General features: G+C 33.6%; 3 protein-coding genes across 3 annotated transcripts; 1 reads left to right on the top strand and 2 right to left on the bottom strand.

Moving 5' to 3' along the window:
• Positions 1 to 9998: 9998 nt before the first annotated feature.
• Positions 9999 to 10821, bottom strand: LOC122604070 (CDGSH iron-sulfur domain-containing protein NEET). The gene is made up of 2 exons (XM_043776971.1): positions 10483 to 10821; positions 9999 to 10307 (listed from the first exon to the last, which is right to left on the bottom strand). Exons 1-2 carry the CDS (start codon positions 10704 to 10706, stop codon positions 10205 to 10207), a joined length of 327 nt encoding a protein of 108 aa, XP_043632906.1. The 5' UTR covers positions 10707 to 10821; the 3' UTR covers positions 9999 to 10204.
• A 2426-nt stretch (positions 10822 to 13247) lies between these two features.
• LOC122603989 (cysteine and histidine-rich domain-containing protein RAR1) lies at positions 13248 to 16191 on the top strand. Its single transcript, XM_043776865.1, has 6 exons — positions 13248 to 13445; positions 14073 to 14075; positions 14165 to 14247; positions 15094 to 15248; positions 15497 to 15735; positions 15890 to 16191. The coding sequence occupies exons 1-6, from the start codon at positions 13353 to 13355 to the stop codon at positions 15983 to 15985; spliced, it is 669 nt and encodes a 222-aa protein (XP_043632800.1). The 5' UTR covers positions 13248 to 13352; the 3' UTR covers positions 15986 to 16191.
• Positions 16192 to 17666: 1475 nt separating this feature from the next.
• Positions 17667 to 19622, bottom strand: LOC122603980 (protein PSK SIMULATOR 1). Its single transcript, XM_043776853.1, has one exon. The coding sequence runs from the start codon at positions 19366 to 19368 to the stop codon at positions 17944 to 17946; it is 1425 nt and encodes a 474-aa protein (XP_043632788.1). The 5' UTR covers positions 19369 to 19622; the 3' UTR covers positions 17667 to 17943.
• Positions 19623 to 22624: the final 3002 nt, after the last annotated feature.

Here is a 22624-nt window from a genome sequence, read left to right as displayed (position 1 = left end):
TATACTCGTTAGTTTTACACACAGTTAATGAAAGTAAATGAGCATGTGATAGGCACGTGGCTAAGGTGATGCAACTATAACTGGATTCTGCTTTGGTGGAGCAATATGTGGCGGGCGTCAAGCAAAATTGTTGGTGATTTTGCCTATATATAGGAAGTAATGAACGTGGTGTTCTTCGCCAATATATTAAAGAGAGGCGGCAACTTATAAGAGGCTCCAAAAACAAGTTTATAATCTTAATTTGGACCTGGTCGGTATAAGTCAAAGACCCATCCCTAATTTTATAATGTGTAATGAATTGAAGTGATTCAGTGGGTATGAAACACATTTCATCGGTGACGGTTTTAGGAGAGACCACGATTTTAATGTTTGCTTTGCATTTTAATTTTTATATATCGGCTTCTCTATACAACGTGCATTTTTATCTCACTATTTAGATTCGCAGCAGAGAAGGAGCTGAGGCCTGAGAGCCTCTCCCACCTTAAACACGATATATTCTAATGACTCGTACCTTTATATTCTCAATTAATAATGTACTCGATCGTAATACTATGTGTAGTGTTTGGTTCCATACTTCCATACTTGAAACCAATATTTTTGCTATCTATTATCAACTACTATTGTACCACAAGAGTGAAAAAAGTTAGAGTGCTTTAATAATGTGCTATCATAGATCATAATAAATATTCATAGATAGAGTTGGCATGTGGAATTTATTAACGGAAAAGAAGTAGTAACAAATAAGGTGGGGAAGCATGTAGTAGCTATAGTTTGCAATGGGTCTAAATAACGCTGTAATGATAGGGATGGACGAACCGGGGTCGTAATCTTGCGTATAACTCGACCAGTTCCACGTGGGCCCAATTCAGCCCATTTTGTTCTCACCCAAATATACTTGTGGACAAATTACTTTTTTGAGGGAATGTGCGTTTGTCTTTCTAGTTCTTATAGTTCTTACTCCCCCCTACATATTTTTTTTCTCTTTGTTTCTACTACAATATTTATTTGATATCACTATTTTTTATTATTTAAATTTTAAAAAATAACTAATCACCTTAATTCATATGCATAAAAAACAACTTAAAATCTTAAAAATTAAGCACGAGGAATCCATTAAGTTTCTTAACTTGATTTTATCTCTTAATTTTTCGACATGTCATCATCATATAGTTAGATTGATATTTAGACATATAAATTAGGTTGGTCTAATCATTATCTGACTTGCAAAGTAACTTTTGTCACACATGTTTGTGTTTTTTTGTTCACATACAAACAATCTACATGTTTTATAAAGATTTCAGTTACATTTTTTGGTTTCTAATAATTATATGTCCACAGCATGAATATTTCTTAGTAAACATGTTCTGTTTGGATATAAATTTTTTTAGTTTATGTTATCTAGATATTAGTATACAAGAAACAAGGAAGAAATTCCATAATAATTGAAGATAAAAATGTTAAAGAAGAAGATGATAATTCAATTTTGTAGTTACGAGGTACCAACGAAATTAAATGCCTTTAAACCTAAGCCAACATTTGCTTTCTTTGGTATATATAGGGACCCAATTTCTTGCCAGAACTAATATCATAAAGTTTTACGATAAACTTCAATATATTAGGGAGTGTTTGGTTTTAAGTTTGGAATAATGATGGGTATGGTTTTTGAGGGAAAATGGGAATGGGTGTATATGCTTAGATATTTAGGTTTGACATCCATTTTGTAATCTCAATAAAATGAAAATAACGCCTTCGATAGGAATGAAAAATAAAAGATATCCCCTTTTTCCCATTTGTTCTTTCTCCTTTTTTTTTTTTTTTTATCGAATACAGTCAAAGTGTACTACACACCCACATGATAAAGTGAAACATAATAATAAGAAAAGATTTTGACTGTGTGTTTAGCTAGCTAGGGTGATATCCGCTATTATTAGTCCAAATCAAATTGGATCGTTGTTTGATTGCTAATGAGACTGTGAGTGTAAAAATCCTAAATCACGTCATCACCAATACAATTCAAAACTTAACAACATGTCAAATTGGGTGCATGAAGATTTGCAATACACATACAAGAGGAAGGCATTTTTGCATGCTCATTCTGACTTGTTGCATGAACCCAACCCAATTGTTACATACAAAGATACAGTATATTTATAAGTTTTCTAGTCGAAAGTTTTATTTACCTGGTGGAACTGTGAAAGATGGATTCTTTTGATTTGAATTCATATGCTAAGACTTTGAAGGCTTAAATCACCGAGTCATGGTAACTTGAAACAGAACGGGTCAATTGGGTCTAACATGTAACTGTGCTCCAAAGTGTAAAATTTAATAAAAACGTCCAAAAGCAAACAAATGGAGAAGAGATTTTGGATACCGTAATACATATGACCCTCTCTTATGTAAAGTTGGGATTCTCTTATTGATCATGTTCGTCTTCTATCATTGCGATCTTTTTGCAAAGTTCGGTTTTTTTGATTGATCATCTTCGGCTCCCTTCATCATGGGCTATGATAAGCAAGCAAATGGTGAAGAGAGGTTCTAATTCTTCTCTGCAAGTCTTGGTGTATTTCAGAAGCCTCTTGGGAGATTTGATATGATTTCAAGTGTAGATTTTCATATTTCAGTGTTTAAGGACAAACAATTTGTTACATAAGAAAAGTAATTAATTGTGTCAATAAAAGTGAATAATGTTGGAAATTTTATGTATAATTATTATTTGATATAACATAAAATATTCAAGTGAATAGATATATTTCATCATATGTATGGGTTAGGCATGGGCCTAAGGCCCCCAAAATACAAAGGCCTCTAGTTTTTATATTTTGAGTTTAATATTTTATACTTTAAACTTTTGGGTTAGATATTATTACTATATAAGGGTAACAAGACCGTCAAAATAACAAATAGGAAAACAATAAACTTCATGACTCATGACTGAAGTTACAACCCTCATGAAAAAAAGGTAAAAAAACAACCGGTTAACAATTTTGAAAGTCTGATAGCCAATTTTTTCTCTCAAAAAAAGATTTACAATAACGAGTTAGTGATTAAATCATGATCATATGAAAGACTTTCTCATATATATATATATATATATATTTTGCTTTCTTTTCACATAACAACCTAGATAGATAAGATGAATTACCATGTTCTTTCTGCTTTATTTGTTTACTTTAATTTGTATATTATCAACGAGGCCTCCAAAATTAATCTCGTTTAAGGCCACCAAAAAGTTTAAGCCGACACTAGATATGTTAAAAATGAAGTTGAAAGCGTGTTTAACTAATATGGGTTTGTCCGAGATTGGTAAAAGTATAAACATTAAGTGTGTTTATAAGAAGGAGTGTTGGAGGAATAATAATTCCTTATAAGGGGCTACACCCCAAGTGGGCCGGTGCCTGAGACCGGGACCGAGGTCGTTGGCGATGAGGCGTAATGTGACGTTTTAGTGGTGCACTTTGCACTCGATTATACTCGATTATGGCTCAGGCTTCGACCGTTGTACCCTAAGAAACTGACGGGTTCACTTGGGTTGCCCGAAATCAGTTTTAAAGGACCTTTATTTAACAGGACCCTCAGCCCGTTTATGTCTTCTTCCTTCTTTTTATGTTTTTGTTTCATTTACTTTTCTTGTATTGTTTAGTTAATTGTTACCTTATTTGTAATATCTTGTTGGAATTCAAATTTGTTTATTAATAAAATGTTGTTTCTTGAATGGTGTTCCTACAAATAAATGTATATGTGGTTTATTAGCTAACAATTGTTAAAAATTCAAAGGGTAAAAATGTAATATTTTAGGTCGGTTATGAGTTTAGGCCAGAAATGTTGTTAGAAGACGGTTCCAACCTCTTAATGTGTATAAATATGCGAATGTAATGAAAGTAGACGGATTTGGATTGTGAATTGTTTCTCTCCGCTGATATACAAATTCTATGTAACATTCGTGATCATGGATTTGATGAAAGTTGAGAAAATGAAAAAAGTTAGAAAATTTTTTGGAGAGAATTAAAAAAGTTTGGATTCAATTACAAGTGTATAGTAAAAGATTAAATACCCATCATGCGTGGGTCACGAACGTTCATTAGTCGTTTGGACCAAAATTGTAACGTGGTAATTTTTTTTTACCAAAACAGTAACTTACAAAACCTAGAGAAAAAAGTAAAGAAGTAACGCCCAATGCCGTCTTTCACGGTTATTGAGTCCCAATACCTCGACGGTGTATGGGGGAGGTTAAGATGTAGACAACTTTACCTCTACCACGACAGTGTAAAGAGGCTGCTTCCAAGTTCTATCTAAAGATAGAAAATGACCTCCGGCCTTGCAAGGGATGAGGATAAAACCCATGACCTTGAGGAAATGATGTTAATCACTTGATCCAACCTTCTAGAGAGGAACCCTTTAATATAATTGTAATTTACTCTAATTTTGCTCTACATTTTTATTTTTAGAAAACTGCAACGAATTCAGTCACAATAAAATTACTTAAAGATCAACTTTCTAAGTTTACCGTTAGAATATTTTATTCACGTACAATTATGTTATTTTTTTTAGCATACACACAATAATAATAATAATAAAAAACTCAGAAAGAAACCCTTTCGAAATTCACGATGAACGGTGCCAACGCTATGGATGATGAAATCAGATGGAAAAACCAATGTTTTAAAAACCGGTATTTTAGTTATACCGGCGTGGAAAAATTTTCCGGTATTACGGTATTATCAGTAATACCGGAATTACCGGCCGGTACGACTATTTTTAATTTATTATATTTTTTTTGCATAAAAATCCTACAAAACTTGTTACAATTTAACAAAAAAAAGTCAAAATGCAATTATAATTTACTCAAAATTAATACCAAATATGTATTTTATAACAAAATATAGGTTTTAAAGTTCACAAATAACAAAAAATAACATTAAAATATTATAAAAATAATTTTTTTTAAAAATCAAAATTTATATTCTGAAAATCACAGAAATACCGGTATGGTAATACCGGGAATACCGGAAATACCGGCCGATATTGAATATTGAAAATACCGGAAAAATACCGGACTTAAAATACCAACGTGGTCTCCGGTATCGGTAATACCGGCCGGTATTTACCGGTATTTAAAACATTGGGAAAAACAATGGATGCAGCCGATTAGGCCTGATGGATTTAGGTACGCGTAATGGGTTCTGTCTTTATACGAGTTTCTTGAAAATTACTAGTTTTTGTTTTTTTTTTTTGTGATCATGGGTTTGCCTCTATGGCCATTCTTGAAACTAATTTTACTGATTTTTACCGTATATGTTAACGCAAAAATTCTTGAAAATTGAGAATTTTTATTTACTAGCTTTTACTAATTTTTACCATATTCATGATCAATAAACATCAATGAGGTACTGTATTAGCTTTACGATCAATAGATGATATGTTTCTTGAAACTAATTTTATGCAGCCCTACCAGATTGTTTGTTCTATGGGTTTGGCTCCTAATTAATTAGGGGAAAAAAAAAAAGAAAAAGAATTTAAGCTAGCTAACTATAAGTTTTCTGCTAACAGATCGTTCGAATTTCATCCCAAAGCAACAGCTATGAGTAGTTTATCCACCTTATTCGTTCGAATTCATTCGTTCGAATTTAAGCTAGCTAACTATAAGTTTTCTGCGAACAACAAATATGGTGATGATCCCTGACGATGTGTTATTAACCAACATATTCATTCGATTACCAGCCAGACAAGTTGCTAAGATGAGGTCTCTTTCTAAAACCTGGAATTCTCTCTTGTCTGACCCCTCTTTTATCAAATCCCATCTCGATCGGACCAAGGATAGCAAGGATGACATCCTTGTGGTGTTCGAAGACTCTGTCTATTATGAGAAGAGACCATTCACTGAACACACAATTACCTCCTCTCAAACGGATGATGTCCAACTCACTAATTCAGTCAAAGTAGTCCATACGAGTAGCAGCTCCAACTCACCTTATGGCTCTGTTGTTGGCTCTGTTAATGGTTTAATATGCCTTTCGGGTGAAGGAGTCAAGATTTGGAATCCTTCACTCTCATCCTTAATAGTTCTCCCACCATCTACTATTCTTCGTTTGGAGAATGGCAATGATTGTCATTTCTCTCTCCACTTCGGTTTTGATCCCACAACTAATGACTACAAAGTTTTCATGCTTAGATATTATTTACAAGACGATGACATGACTATAAAATGTCTTCCCACTGAGGTGTTCAGTCTTAGAAAGGGTTATAGGGAATCAATTGCCGAAAGCTTTCCATCCCATATTAGAACGGTTCAAACGATGCTCAATAGGAATGAAGTTTTTGAAGATGGACATGACGGTCGTCTTCATTTCCTCTGTACAAGTGCTAATAATGATCTACCCACAATAGTGGCCTTTGATTTGGGTGACGAAACTTTCAGCGAGATAGCACTCCCAGATGATTGTGTTTATAGAGTGAATGAGCTGGGAGTTCTGTCCAAAAAGCTTTGTGTAATGTCATGTCTTGCCAATGGTGATTGCGAGGTGTGGGTGATGGAAAATTATGGGGTGGCTACTTCCTGGGCGAAACGACATGTAATTCCAAAATATGCTAATGCTGATGTTATGGTTCCGGTGGGATTCACTTTAAACAATCGGTTCCTGTTTAGACATGGTATTCATCTATCACTGTACGATTTAGGAGCATCCACAGTTAGATGTTTTAAGGGTGCCACATTCAGATGTTATGACGCTGAGGATCCATTAGACTACTCAATCAAAGTTGTTCCATATGTTGAAAGCCTCGTTTGGGTAACTCCCTCAAAGTGGACCTATAATGATGTCTGCATATCTTCATCACGAAAAAAGCAAAAGCCTTGTTTACTAGTAGGAACAACAAATATGATGATGATCATCCCTGACGATGTATTATTAAGCAACATATTCATTCACTTATCAGCCAGGCAAGTTGCTCAGATGAGGTCCCTTTCTAAAACCTGGAATTCTCTCTTGTCTCGTCCCTCCTTTATTAAATCTCATCTCGATCGTTCCAAGGATACCAATGGTAAAATTCTTATGGTGTTCGAAGACTTTTTTGATCAAAAATATAAACCATTCACAGAATACACAATCTCTCAAACAGATGTCCAACTCACTAATTCAGTCAAAGTCCATATGTATAATGGTTTAATATGCCTTTGTGGTAAAGAAGTTCAGATTTGGAACCCTTCTCTCTCAGCCTTAATAGATCTCCCACCATTTACTATTCGTTTGGACAATGAAAATGATTATCATGTTGATCTCCGCTTCGGGTTTGATCCCAATATGGATGACTATAAAGTTGTCAAGCTTACATATTATTTCGATTTAGACGATGATGACATGACATACAACTGGCTTCCAGTGGAGGTCTTCAGTGTTAGAAAGGGTTCTTGGGAATCAATCACCAAAAGCTTTCCATCTCATGTTCAAAAGGTTCAACCGAATTTCACCAGGAATGAAGTATTTGTAGATGGACATAATGGCCGTCTTCATTACCTTTGTAGTTGTGTTAATGATCTACCAACAATAGTGGCCTTCAATTTGGGTGATGAAACTTTCAGTGAGATAGCATTCCCAGATGACTGTGTTTATAAGGTGAATGAGCTGGCAGTCATATCCCAAAAGCTTTGTGTAATGTCATGTGCTGGCAGTGGTGATTGCGAGGTGTGGGTGATGGAAAATTATGGGGTGGCTACTTCCTGGGCAAAACGCCATGTAATATCAAAGTATGATGGTGATAATATTGTTCCAGTTGGATTCACTTTAAACAATCAGTTCCTGTTTGGACATGGTAGTCATCTATCAATGTACGATTCAGAAGCATCCACATTTAGATATTTTAAGGGTGTCAAATTTAGAAGTCATAAGGATAATGACGTGGGTCCATTTTATGAGGGTGTGTATCCATTTTCCAACTCAACCAAAGTTGTTCAATATGTTGACAGTCTCGTTTGGGTAACACCCTCAAAATGGGCCTATGATGATGTCTCATCACAAATGGAAAAGAAGCAACACTTGTTGGATGGTTGGTAATAACACTAGAAGAGGCAACACCATAATTAGCTATTTGATACTTTTATTAGAACGACTCAATTTAACAAAAGTATCGATCAGTTTCTATTTATTACTTCAGACTCTATTTCAATTCGTTAGCATGATGTATTAGCAAGATTGTTTATTTTGTTGTTTAATCATCTGTTAGTATGCTTTGTCTGAATTGCGCACGTACCGGTTGTTTTAAGGATGGACTATGTGTATATCTTTTGACTATATCCCAACTTTCATGATGTGTATATCTTTTGATTATTTCTCAACTTTCATTGTGTACTATGTGTCTTATTTCAAGTTATGGTATAGAGTGTCTTCTATTTGGTTGACCATTTCAGTTTGTGCAGGTACAATGTGTTGGTTTTGGTATTCATCTCGAGCTTTAGTAAGGTGTAAAGCAAAGCTTCACAGGGGTTTCTCTTGGTTTTTATAACTTTGGTCATAGTCTACTGATGGCCTTTGTCTTTAATTTGTGTTTGTTGTGTCTAGTATTATATGGGATCATTTGGGGTTTGGTTTGGGTTGCTGGTAAAACGGAGAGAATGTATTTAGAACCAAATGTGGATACTGGAAATGGTTCCTTTTATTTGTGTTTATGCAGTATTGGATTTTGTGTGGTGGATTTTCTGGTTTTAAGCACGTTCTGGAACAGTTGTTGGAGGTTGGATATCATTGTCAAAGGGGGATACTGGTTTGAGAGCATTCTGGTTAATTACTGCAGAAAACTGGATAGTTAAGTGTTACCTGTCTAAGGAGGTGTAGGATGCTGCTGGAGTTTCTCACATTACGCGTGATTTGGGGAGTTATAATAAGGTGTTGCAAGAATCTACGTTTCATTGTCGGATTCTTTGAAGTCTTGCAGCATCGGCAGTAACCCTTTTGATTTTGTATGTTGCAATTCCTGACATCTGTTTTATCACTTGAAGGTGTGTTGATTATATGGGGGAATATGTTCTTGGTATCTTAAAGGTAAGTATTTTTTTAAGTTCAATATACCCTGAATACAAAACGGTGCACTGGAATACCTCATACGTTGATAAAGGTAGAGACCATACCTCATACGTTGATAAAGGTAGAGACCAGACCCGTATGGTCACCAGTACGGTGTTGATTTATTAAACAGTTTAATTTTTAAAAAAAAAAGTAAAAAAGCACAACAAGAGTTAGAGATACAAGTATGTATAGATGTATAAAATTGGAAGCAGGTCATGCACTGCTCATGAAACAGTTTCTTTTAGTGGCAGTGCTCAGTTGTTTTTATTTTTATTTTTACGTATCTTCACTGTTGTAGTTGAATCGATTTCTTGCTGATAACTTTCTAATTTCTTTGTTTTATGTTCATGGGCTTTGTTTACTGATTGGGCATCAACATCACTACAGGGAGTAAGTTTCTACCCTTATTGATTTTTATTTTCACATCAATTGACATTAGCTTTATCATATGCAAAAATGCTAAGGACTTGTTTTCCAGCCTTTGTTTCACGATGGTATGAAAGAGTGGAGGTGCTGCAAGAAAAAGAGTCACCATTTCAGCTTATTCTTGGAGATTCCATGGTATGTTTTATGCAACGTAATGCAATGCTGTTCTGTTTTTGATTTCATGTGCGTTTCACATGTAGCTTCATTGATGGCATGAAATTTTCTTTAATCGTACCTAAACCCACTTTTTTTTTTTGTTAAAGTTTTAACTTTAAGCATCGCTGAACGAACTCCATATTCTTGGTTTTGTTGACTGGTCAAATGTGGTTAATCCAAACAGGATGAGCGATGAATCAGATTATCGATTTAATTGCCGTGTAGTTTTGTTGGTTCACAAGAATAGAGGCGTGCGTGCCGCGTGGCTTACTCAGTGCATACAAAGTGTAGTTTTTATCGCATCAAGGATGTAGATAATCACACAAAACAAAGGAATTATCCAACTAGAAATAGCAGACATGTTCTAAAGTGGGATGAATACATAACCAAAATCGCAACAGGAACCAAATACATCGATGGGTAGGCATACTCTATATGAAAGATTCAGATGCAAATAGTTGATGTTCAAGTGCACACATAACACACATGATCATGAAGTATTCATACGAGATATTATTAATTAACATATATATATATATATATATATATATGTAGAATAGGCTTCTCTATTGTTTTTTTAACAAGAGAGGGCCAACATTATCTCCGGTGGCTTTGTTGTGCTTTACATGGCTCCCATCACAAAGTGGGAATGTCCCTGACCTCCAACACCTACACAACAAATCACATACATATTTTTGAGTTAAATTCATTGCAATTTTCAAGTGTCAAATTTCCAATACAAAAAATTCTAGGCATTTCTTTTATCCTTTGGTTTTCTGCACTGATAGTTATTTTTTTAATAGTTGAATAGTAAAATTAAATAATAAAATCTTAGAAATGAAACCTGCAATAAGCGGTGAGGGGTTTAGCGAGTTCGGTAACGACGACCGAGTCAACGACTTTGTCTTCCGACTTTCTGATTTCAGGGTTTATGCCACCACCGCCTTCTGCTTTCACTACCCCCACCATCCGCCGTGACGCAATTCCGCTGCCAGTGGCTGATCTTTTGAGTGGTGGTGGTGCGGTTGATAGCCCGAAAGGAAGACCCACGCCAAGAATGCTAGCCATTGATCGGGTTTATTTTCGCCCTTCGTTGCAAAGTAAGGAAGTTAGTTGGAAGGAGATGATAAGTAAAGATGTCAACTTGTGGAGAACACGCTCCCTTTTTTTCTTTTTTTGTATCTCATATATCTATCTATGTATCTTTTTATTGGCGTTGCACTCCCTCAACCACACGATTTACTATTTTGTGACCATATTTTTGTTTTTGAATACTTACATATAACAAAATAAAAATAAAGATCCACCTACTGAAATTTTAATGGTAATTATGTGTGAGTTGCTACATAAATTTATATTTTTCAAAATTATATGTGAAGCATAATACTGGTAGCATGTATTTTGATATAGAATAGTGCTGACATATGTTTTAGATAAAAATTGAGGATAAAATGTTAAATTTAGATAAAAATTGAGAAATAAAGATATAAATGAAAAAAGAGTTCAAAGGTTAATCTAAAACTATGATCTAAAATTAGAGTTAAAAAAGTTGGAGCAAAATTGAGACATCAATATTATACCTTTTAAAAAATATCTTGCTATGGTATAAACAATAATTTCTGTTTACGTATCAGGATATGATTTATCAACTTAGTGGTGTATTAATTTTATTTTGTCTATGAAGTCATTATTTATTCGAAACATAGAATGATACTAATTATATACATTCTAAAAACCAACATGAAATTTACAACTTTTTTATGCATAGAGGTACAATTCTTTTATACATATTAGTAATACAAGTTTTTAAGCTTAAATTACAACACTTTTTTTTTTACCTTTATCAATTTTCAGTTTATACCCTAAAGTTTTAACTTTTAACATGACTTTTGTGTCTTTTTATTTTTAACCCCTAAAGTTTATATCTTTTAACTTTTGTCTCACCAATGTTTTTATTTTTAGTTTTTTCACCTAAAAACCAACATGGAATTTACATGTCTTCTATGCATAGAAGTACAGCTCCTTTATGCATATTAGTAATACAAATTTTTAAGCTTAAATTACAACACTTTTTTTTACCTTTATCATTTTTCAGTTTATATCCTAAAGTTTTAACTTTTTAACTTTTAACATGACTTTTGTATCATTTTATTTTTAACCTCTATAGTTTATATCTTTTAACTTTTGTCTCTCACCAATGTTTTTATTTTTAGTTTTTTCACACCAATCTTTAGGTTCTCATGTTTTTATAAAGCAAGTTTAACAGATTGACGGTTTTACCTTTAAACATGCGATTTTGACTATTTTCTTTTGTTCTGTTATATATAATCTTTTTTTTAGTAAATAATAGTTTTAACCATCATTACATTTTACGCTCATGTAACATTTAAAGTATTACAATATGTTACATCACCATTGTCATCAGAGGTGTCATTATATACATTAATATAGTTTTTAGTTTGTTCCATGTTTTTTTATCTGTCTTATTATAACTATTATTCTTACACGTTATTTTTTTTAATTCTACATTTTTTATTGCCATTTTTAGACTTGAGTTCAAGAATTTGACATAAGTATGTTTGTAGTGTTCTAATACTACTATCTAAATGTATTTCACGACAATGCGTGGATCTATTACTAGGATAGTTTTATTTTTAACAACTTTGATATGCTGGTAACTTAATAACGAGGTTCTTTTAAACTTTTGCTTATCTGACTTTTGCCACGAAATTTTCATTCTCCTTACTTTTTATCACAAAAACTTTTAACCTTTTACTTTTTGTCATATAACTTTAATTTCTTTTACTTTTGGCACGAGATTTTTGTTTTAGTTACTAACTTTCATTCTTCTAACTTTTGTCACAAAAGTTTCATTCTCTTTATTTTTTATCACGAAAGTTTTGTTTTATTTGGTTATTAAACTTTCGTTTTCCTAACTTCTCCCACAATAGTTTCATTTTCTTACATTTTATCAAATAAACTTTTTACTTTTGGCACAAAAATTTAGTTTTATTTACTTTTTAAACTTTTATTTATCTAACTTTTGTCACGAATTTTCATTCTATTTACTTTTTATTACAAAAACTTTTAACCTTTTACTTTTTGTCACATAACTTTAATTTCTTTTACTTTTGGCATAACATTTTTACTCGCTTACTTTATACCACATAACTCTCGATTTTTTTAACTTTTCTCATGATAGTTTCATTCTTCTTACTTTTCACCACATAACTTTTAGATTTTTTCTCTTTGTCAACAAAGTTTCGTTTTCTTAACTTTTTACCATATAATTTTAAATTTTCAACTTCGGTCACCAAAACTTAGTGGAAAATTCAATTTCCGAAAAAAAATCCCGCGGCAACGCGCGGGGTATTTTTCTAGTTATATAGTTTGGTAACACATCTTTTACGGGAAAAAAAAAGAGTTATCTACACAATTAGGCCATGACTTAACATGAACAAACATGTTGGTCTTCAAAAATCAGAACCATGGACCAGATAAATATAGTGAGATTGGGCTAATGAATCATAACAAGTTAAGCCCAAGTCATTTTAGCGAATGGAATAAGATACAAAGCCCCCCACACACTAAAAAGTCAAAACACGACACGACTTTTTTTATTCTCTTTTCCTAAGACGGACTTGTGCAATTTCTGCTAATACACCTAGAAACGTCCATCGAGTAAAAAAAAAGGAAGGTTGGTAGTGGGGTGGAATGGCGACGGAGTTACGATGCCAGAGGATTGGGTGTAATGCTACTTTCACCCAAGATAATAATCCCGATGACTCTTGTACTTTTCATGAATCGGTCAGTCAGTTAGATTTCGTCTTTTTTTTTTTTTTTTTTAATCGATTCGAGGTTAATTATTTATAATTAGCTAGGGAATCACTTACCTATCTGATGTTATGTTGATTCTAATATTTATTTATCATTACTGTAATAATGATAAAATAATAGTTTGAAGTTTCCGCTGTATGATTATATTATACTCTATTTGTAATTATAATTTATTCTATAGTTGATATCAATATTCATCCTAGACAGCCTAATAGTGTTGTATATCTCTCAAATTTGCATCGCTTTTCTTATAGTGTAAACTTTGTTTAATTTATAGAAATATCATAACATGATTTTCTTTTGGCATGTACACAACTCATATCTTGAACAATATAATTTTAGCAAGAGTAAAAAAGCACAAGAAGAGTTTTAGAGATACAAGCATGTATAGATGTAGTATAAATCTTGAAGCAGGTCATGCATTCTTCATGAAACAGTTTTTTTTAGTGCAGTGCTCAGTTTTTTTTTTTTTTTTAGATTTTAATTTTTTAATCTTCTATGTTTCTAGTTGAATCGATTTCTTGCTGATAACTTTCTAATTTCTTTGTTTTACGGCCATGGGCTTTGTTTGCTGATTGGGCATCTACATCACTACAGGGAGTAAGTTTCTACCTTATTGATTGTTATTGTCATATCAATCGACATTAACTTTATTATATGCACAAATGCTAACAACTTGTTTTTATCAGCCTTTGTTTCACGATGGTATGAAAGAGTGGAGCTGCTGCAAGAGAAAGAGTCACGATTTCAGCTTATTCTTGGAGATTCCAGGGTATGTTTTATGCAACGTAATGCAATGCAATGCTGTTCTGTTTTTGATTTCATGTGCGTTTCACTTGTAGCTTCATTGATAGCATGAAGTTTTCTTTAATCATACATAGACCCCTCTTTTTGTGTTAATCTTTAAGCATCGCTGAACTACAGATTCTTGGTTTTGTTTACTGGTCAAATGAATGTTTAGTAGAGACCTGAATTACTGTTAACTTTGATAATTTCGATTGTATTCATAGTCTCACAAAGTCTTTAGGGTGCAGGCGATGACTAACTAACTTATATCCTAGTTCGAGGCCTTTTAAATAAGCACATTCATTTATACACTCGTGCATCATGGCTATTAATAATAAAGATGTTCTTGGATTGGCTTTTATTCGAAACTCATTGCATTGGCTACATTTGGAATATCAGATTGTTGCCCTTTCTCGTTGTCTCAGATGTATTCAACGTACTTTTCTTAATAGGTGTTTTGACTTTTGAATTTAATTTTTATCATTATCCGCCAGTGTTACAAGTTGTTGGTTATGATGTCATAAGGCTCATCTGGAATTAGTATTACTACAAGCTGTCTGGACAGATTAACTTTCTTATTGAGTTATTTCTTTTCATCTTTAACTGCTGAACCCACCATACAATGCATAGACAGATTACTATTGGGGCTTGAAACCATAACCTAGAGTCTGCCATTGGGCTAGAGATCTCTTTGTGACTAGTTTTATACATGTATATACGATTACTGTTGACATTTTTTTTCCACATGTATATACATATATCGTTCATGTAGTGGCCTAATACATTGTTAGGGATATCTGCTTATTAATCTGTTCTTTTTTTTTCATTTAAGTTGCAAGACAGGAAAACACACAACTGAAAAGCCAGTCATAGCTAAGGCTACTCCTGCTCCAAAGCCATCAGTCAACACAGCAATTCCGACAACTAATATGTCAGCTAAAGAAGCTTGCCCAAGGTGCCGTCAAGGATTCTTTTGCTCTGACCATGGTATTCAAATAACCACTATTTCGCTCCTTGCATGAGTTGTATTGAGTTGCATAAAAAATTTTGACAAAGCTGGAGGCACCTTTGTAATTTTGACTTATATAGAAGACATTTTATGAGTTGTATCGATTTACATTAAGACCTTGATAAATCTGCAGCCACATCTTTAAATTTTTGCTGTTTATATGTCGAATAAAAACTACTTTAATGGCTCATAATACTGTCCCTGATTCTGTTGTTACACTTTGTAGGCTCACAAGTGAAAGATACGATTCCAAATTCCTCATGTCAAGTTCAATCTACTTTGGAGGAAGGTCCTTCAGGTTTGAAGGAAAGTGTGAAAACTCCAGCAAAGAAAATTGTTGATATAAACCAGCCTCAGATCTGCAAGAACAAGGGGTGTGGTCAAACTTTCAAAGAAATCGATAATCATGAGACTGCTTGTAATTACCATCCCGGACCTGCTGTCTTCCATGACCGATTGAGAGGGGTGAGCTTTATAGCCTTTGCGTTTGCATTGCCACACTATTATCTTCTTCCCTATGTGTGTTTTTAAAGATATTTTGTTTTCTAGTTTCTAAAGGAGTAAGACTATAGCCTTTCTACTTCTCAACAAACTTATATGCAACTATTATATGATGCAGTGGAAATGCTGTGATATTCACGTGAAGGAATTTGATGAGTTCATGGCCATACCACCATGTACAAAGGGATGGCACAATGCAGATGCAGCAGCATAAGAAGCACAAGTATGAATTTAGGTAATTAGTTTACTATTAAAACTGGCAGTGCTGTTGTAGAATCAATCACTTCTTTCATCAGTATCAAGGTGCACCTTTCTTCTCAAGTTCAAACTTATATAATGATAAATTGTCAAGAGCCAAAATTTGGATCTCATGTAAGGATTTTGGCGTAATCTGGTTTTATGTACCTTTTTTTCTATCCACTTTTACTTGCATCGCCGTGATCAACAAAATCAGAAAATGGAAAACATAATAGATGTAAATGATTGGTTACTTTTGTACTGTGTTACAATTGTAAGGAGTTCCCTGGTGATTTTGTTCGGCTATGACCAAACACTTTTAATTTCCGCATGAGCTCCTTTAAAAACTTGAACATAAACTATCGATTTTAAGAGGCAAAAGGTTTTGGATTTGGAAGAACTCGTGTCCAATGTGCATATTGCATTGGATTTTTGCACATTGATCCCTCATATGAGGTGCGACTCTTGCCAAGGTGATTGGAAACTTGTATATTGGTGGATCATGCTTTCTTGTTCCCATTAGTTTACGACAATCTAGCCAAATTTCTTCAAAACACTATTACCACTGTAACCCAGTTAAGTTGAGGGAAACACTAATGTATATAAGCCCTGTTTGTGCCTGACTTTGAGTGGTTAGTCGATGCTTCCTAAGCTTATTACCTCCTTATGTTACGGTTGAGAAACCAACAGTTCATTTTGTGATTAAAAATTTCCCAATACTGACAAAACCATTACAATATAAACTTTTACAAACTTTTCTCGTTTTTAATGTTGCTGTCTTTAATTTTTACAAACTGGTTTTAGTTGAATTGAATTTACGACTGGAAACGATGGTTCAAATGGGTCGACTAATCACACCTACCAGAAACAGTCGAACCAGTGGTTTAATGCATACTATCAAACCAAAAAAAAAAGAAAACAGAAAAAAATTCTAATGCATACAATCTTTATAACTTATACCAAATCAGTTTGATCCTAAGAACTGGAAGTCTTATAAACTCCAATTAAACATCATAAGTATTACTCGTACTAGTAATCTATATCTATATCTATGCTTATATTATAAAGCAAATCTGCTTTTGATTTTCAACATTAAACTTAAAATTTCAATATTAATTTTAAGTATCAATATTGTACACATTTTAATGCATGATGTACCATACATCATAGCCACATTACATTAATTTTAAGTTTCAATATTAATTTTAATTTTAAGTTTCAATATTAATTCTAAACTTCAATAGTAATCTACTTCCACTACTCGCCGCCACCACCAACCACCAATCGCTGCCACCGCCACCAATTGCCAACGTGTGCCACCACCATCCATCACCGCCACTACCGCCGCTGCCATCGCTGTCGTTGCCATCACCGCCTCTACCTCCACTCGCCACCACCACCCATCACATCCACCACCGCCGTCGCCATTAAATAACCGACACAATGCGCGGTACCTTTCACTCGTCAATAACAATGAACAAGCAGATTACTTATATCTCAAAAGTTACAAAACAATGTAGCTTTAATGAAAATATGTTTGTATATATGTAGATCAAGTTACAAAACAATGTAGCTTTAATGAAAATATGTTTGTATATATGTAGATCTGTGTAAAAACAGAATATATGGCTCATCATGTGATTGCTAACAACAAACTCTGTATTAAACAATTAATATATTATTAAAATTATTAGAACTCAACAGAAAGATCTACAAATATTAATTCAGTATTCTAATATACAGATCAGTTTAGGGAGCCAATATATAAAACAAATCTTTCAAGATCTGAATTTGGCTCAACTCAATCAATTTACAAAACCAATCTATATCATGATTACAACTAACCCCCACCCACCCAAAAAGAATGAAATTTTGACAAGAAAAAAAACACAAAATTGGGAAAGAAATTAATTAATTAAGCTAGCTAGCAGCATTTTAATTTTGCATATTCTTGAAATTGTTGCAACTTAACAAGGCTCTAGCATTCATCTCTCTTTCAAACCTCCAAATGTAATTTAAACCAACTAATAGCTCAGTTATTGCAGCCTCAGTTTTGTGTTGATCTGCAAAGAAAAGTGTTTGCAAAAGAAGTACACCAGTTTTCGGCATTGCCTTCTGATGTTCAAAGCTTCTTTCACTTTGCCATTTCATCATGTTATGTGCTAATGGTGACAACCATCCTAGTATTTTCCCTAATGCTTCTTTCCATTCACTTGCAAGAGCTGGATCAGTTGCTGTAAACCCGATTCCTTTTAATCGACGTCTTAATGAGGAACGTATGCTATTAGGTAACATCGAGTATATATCGTCTCTGGCATCTACACCTACCAATTGTGGTGATCTTATCATCCTTTCTGTAACAATGATCAAATTGGCGTAATGTAGAGCCAGAGCAGCAGCTCCTAAAGTATCTGATGATGGTTTGAAAATCTTGGAATTCGTCTCGAAAAACCCATGGGAAAGATGGTTGTTTTCTTGATGTTTTGAGCTTTTGATCAACGGCCCGGATACAAAGTTGAAAGAATTTGTAGTGTGATCGGATGGGTAGACTGTGGCAGAGGCCGAAAGGCTTCGAGGGAGAGATGGTGGAAAACCATGGTTAATATTGAAAACAAGTTTGATTCTTGAAAGGATTGTAAAGATTGATCTTGCAAGCAATGAAGTTATTGTATCAAAACTTCTATTCCATAAAGATTTCTCTTTTAGATACTTGATTTCTTGTTTTTGCCATTCGAGTTTATGCTGCAAATCAAGTATCTTTTGTTGCTTCATTGTATAATTATGCTCCTTTTTGTGATGATCAGTACTACACTGTGTAAGTTTCCTCAAACCGTTTTCTATAACAGTTAACTCATCGATCTCTCGATGAAGTGCAGCCGTAGCGGTAACATATCGCTCCATTTTCTTGTTTTTAACCTCCATTTCTTTCCAACTCAAAACCCAACCATGAGGGTCGCGACCAGTATTCGCAAACCCATCAAAAAACGTATCAAACGACCTCAAACTCGAGTCTTCACAGCGTTTGCTTAGCCTCGACACCATCTTGGCTACCACTTTCAAGTTTTCAACCATCTCGGCACACGCCAAGGACAGTAGAAAAACATCGTCTGTTGAAACTATTTTTCGGACGCCTTCTAGAGATAAAGACTCGTTGCGTAAACGAGCCATGTTATTATCGGAAAGACTCTGCCACATGGAATTGAGCTTTGGTATGATTCCTGAGATCTCGAATGCTAACACTCCTACCCTCGATTTCTTGATCACCGGTTTTCCGTTTGGCGGTACATGATGACCGTGAATGGAATCAAAGCTATGTGATATGGATTTCTTTACTTTGGTTAGCCATGTTTCTATACCCATATTTTGTAATGTTATTAGAATATATATGTTACAAAACTATAGCTTAGATCCTTCGACCAAAATATTGTACAGTATATATAAGTAGATAATATCGGATGAGTTTTTTTTGTTCGTGGTATCGAGTTAGTTAAAAGGAAATAAATGTGTAAGGGGAAATAAGAATGAATGTATGGAAATGATGATGGGCGTGAATGAATTAAATTGTGAAAGAGAAAGGGAATTGGAATTTATATGGGGAGAAATGAAATGAGAGATGATGGATTTATGGGGTCATGGGAAGTGTGGGAGGAAGAGATAGCATTATATTGCCTGATGCTTTCAAACTATGAAAGCCACATGCAATGTGAGAGTGTCAATTTATTTCTTTTTTAAGTCAAAGAATCATTTCTATTTTACTATTTTAGTGTTTTTTTTTTTTTTTATCATTCCCCTCGTGTCTCTTGGTTGTCATTTTTGACTTAAATGTAGGATTAATATATTTAAGGAATATGATTAAAACGTAAATTAATAGTCGACGGTGATTTTGTTTCAATTCATGAGATTTTCTGATTTGATAATTTAGGTGATTCTGGTAATTAGCAAAACTAGACATATTTTATGAATATTAGTTTTGAAAGCTGTTTGTATACAAAGAAGATGGCTTAATGTTTTTTTATAATGCAGACGGTATTAGAGAAATGTTATGAGAGGGAAAATCGAAATGGAGAACAAGAATTGTTTTTCGTTTTTGTGTAACGGTTCAAATGTCTATTATTTTTTATAATTACTTTTTAAAAGGATTCAAAGGTTGACAACTTGACATCGACTTACTCTGTTGAAGTAATGCCCCTGCTTACGAGTAAATGATAATGATAGTTTTCATGTTCCGATACATTAACAAAAAGAAAATGCAACTTTGATGTATTTGTGTGTTTGACAATTCAAGTCCCGTTAGTCACCGTCACCCGTTGTTCATAAGTCGTTGAAGACTATGCGTTTTATTTTTTGGACATATTTAATATTGGAACTTATAAATTTTAAGAACCCGGTGATCTATCATCATGCATCATATGAATATGTTTTTGGCATGTTCAATTTTTCTAAAAAACCAAACTATATCATTTCACTTCAAGAAATGAGGGCAATTAAGAAGGGAAGTTTTGCAAAGAGGGCTTATGTTTGAGGAGACTTATGTTCAGATTTTATCAAACATTGGATTTTACCATTAATATGTCATTAAGTTTACAGGCGGGCGGGATTGATAGGTTTTCTCCGGATCGTGAGACTAACAGGACTTGACTCCTTTCGATTGGGTTGGGCCAGTCGATGGTAACCATTAGTCATCAGAATACCTTGAAGGGAAGTTCGAACTATAAAATGTGGCTAACACCCCTAACTTTGTACGTCCATGTCGAATTTGAATCCTCACAACATCTTAAATGGTTTGTTTTCCTATGTGTAAATGAGTATAGCATTGTTAAAGCCCTTCGAACTGTTTAACCTTTAAGAAAAAACCACAGAATAAAAAACTCTCGGTTATCACTATAAGACCATTCGTAACCATTCACTTTCTTTACCTACACTTTTTCATGTCACGTCAGTTTCACCATCTCATATCTTTCACCTTTTTTTTTTCCCTTAACCATTCACCTTTCATTTGGACCCCATCTTTATTTATTTAAAAACATAATACATTTTATATTAATATATATTTCCTATTAACCCCACATTGCAACCAATGGTTATGAAAAAAACAAAAAAGTGGCAGACTTTCGCTTGGTGAAATGCTTAGCCAACCCCATCTTCACCTATAAGTTTCACCTATTAACTTTAAAGCTTTCACCTTCAAGTCATTTGCCATATCATTTCACTTTCATCCTTTTCACCTAACCTTTAGACCATTCGTAACCGTTCACCGACACTTTTTCATGCCACATCAGCATCACTTTCTCATCTCTTTCACTCTTTCTTTTTCCCCTTAACCATTCACCTACTATTTGAACCCCACTTTTATTTAATTAAAAACATAATATATTTAAACTAAAAGTAATATATTTCTTCAATATATAAAATAAAATTTATTTATATTAATTTTAGGGGGGGGGGGGGTAATTAAAAAAACATTACCCAAACACAATTCAGTTATAAAACCGACTTTAGTCGTAAATACTTATAAAAATATACTTTAAATGACATTATTATAAAGAGTAGGTGGGGAGTATTGTAGTCTGTGCACAAATCAAAATATAAAAAGTGATAGTGTAAAAACTTACTAAAAGGTCTTTCTTCTTCAACTGCTTATACATATATATACAACCATGATCTCATTCATGTTCTTCAGCTTTCAAAGTACCTTCATATATAGTCCTTATCACCCACCCCCTTCACCTCACTATTTCACCGACCCCCAATAACCGTTCACCTTTCTCCATCTTATGTTTCACCGATCCCTATCACCCACCCTTACAAATAGTGTTACAAATAGTCTAATAGCTTAAATATAGTTGAACCTAAAACTTAGATCTGCCTCAAAATGGGGGAGAGTCTTGCATTTTTTAGCAGCCAATTGGCACTGAAGATTGACTTTTGACTAACAACCTTCCAAAAATAGTATTCATGGTCCTCATCATCGTCGTCATCATCATCCATGCCCTCAAAAACCTACACAAAATAATTCATCCTCTACACATTCTCGCCTTTTGTTAAACTTTACTTATAGTGCTATTTCTCTAATCATTAAATTTTTTAATGGTTTAGTAAATGTTATCCTATCAAAAAACCGTGATCATTAATTTGTTCTAGTCAACTTACATAAAATAGTGCAACCAATGAGAATAAATTGGTGCGACCGTGTGAGATCAAAAGACATAATGCATAATTGTACACTTGTAAAAGAAAGTTGATTAGCTTAAATCATATAGATATATAATGAAAAACCAAAATTTATACAGTTATATACCCATCTAATCTTTATAAAGATCGTTTAAATAAAATTTGAACTCACAACTTATAAATTGGTATCATTTTAATCAATTTACTATATAACAAAAAGTTATACGCATGTACAGTTAATCGCAATACTCTTTTTAGGGTATAATGAGTTACTTTAGTTTACATCATTTATACCCATCTAACTTTTTTATAGAGGTTGTTTTAATAGAATTTGAATTCACAACCTATAAACTGATCGTTCTTCCCCATACTACTAGCTAGAATAGAAGCCTACTTAAATTAAATCATGGGTACCTTATAAAGTTATAAATATTGTTTTGTGTTT

This window comes from Erigeron canadensis, chromosome 6 (assembly GCF_010389155.1).
Source record: "Erigeron canadensis isolate Cc75 chromosome 6, C_canadensis_v1, whole genome shotgun sequence".
Classification (NCBI taxonomy): Eukaryota; Viridiplantae; Streptophyta; class Magnoliopsida; order Asterales; family Asteraceae; genus Erigeron; species Erigeron canadensis.
The sequence above is the reverse complement of the archived record's forward strand: the minus strand, read 5'-3'. Positions and strand labels throughout refer to the sequence as shown.

What these genes read in the sequence shown, in the direction of transcription:
- LOC122604070 (XM_043776971.1), bottom strand. Translation starts at nt 10,706, where the DNA reads ATGGCTAGCATTCTTGGCGTGGGTCTTCCTTTCGGGCTATCAACCGCA. An exon ending in CCCCTCACCGCTTATTGCAG is followed by an intron (nt 10,308 to 10,482) that starts GTTTCATTTCTA and finishes TTTGTTGTGTAG; the next exon opens with GTGTTGGAGGTCAGGGACAT.
- LOC122603989 (XM_043776865.1), top strand. Translation starts at nt 13,353, where the DNA reads ATGGCGACGGAGTTACGATGCCAGAGGATTGGGTGTAATGCTACTTTC. An exon ending in TTATTCTTGGAGATTCCAGG is followed by an intron (nt 14,248 to 15,093) that starts GTATGTTTTATG and finishes TTTTCATTTAAG; the next exon opens with TTGCAAGACAGGAAAACACA. An exon ending in TCCATGACCGATTGAGAGGG is followed by an intron (nt 15,736 to 15,889) that starts GTGAGCTTTATA and finishes TATATGATGCAG; the next exon opens with TGGAAATGCTGTGATATTCA.
- LOC122603980 (XM_043776853.1), bottom strand. Translation starts at nt 19,368, where the DNA reads ATGGGTATAGAAACATGGCTAACCAAAGTAAAGAAATCCATATCACAT.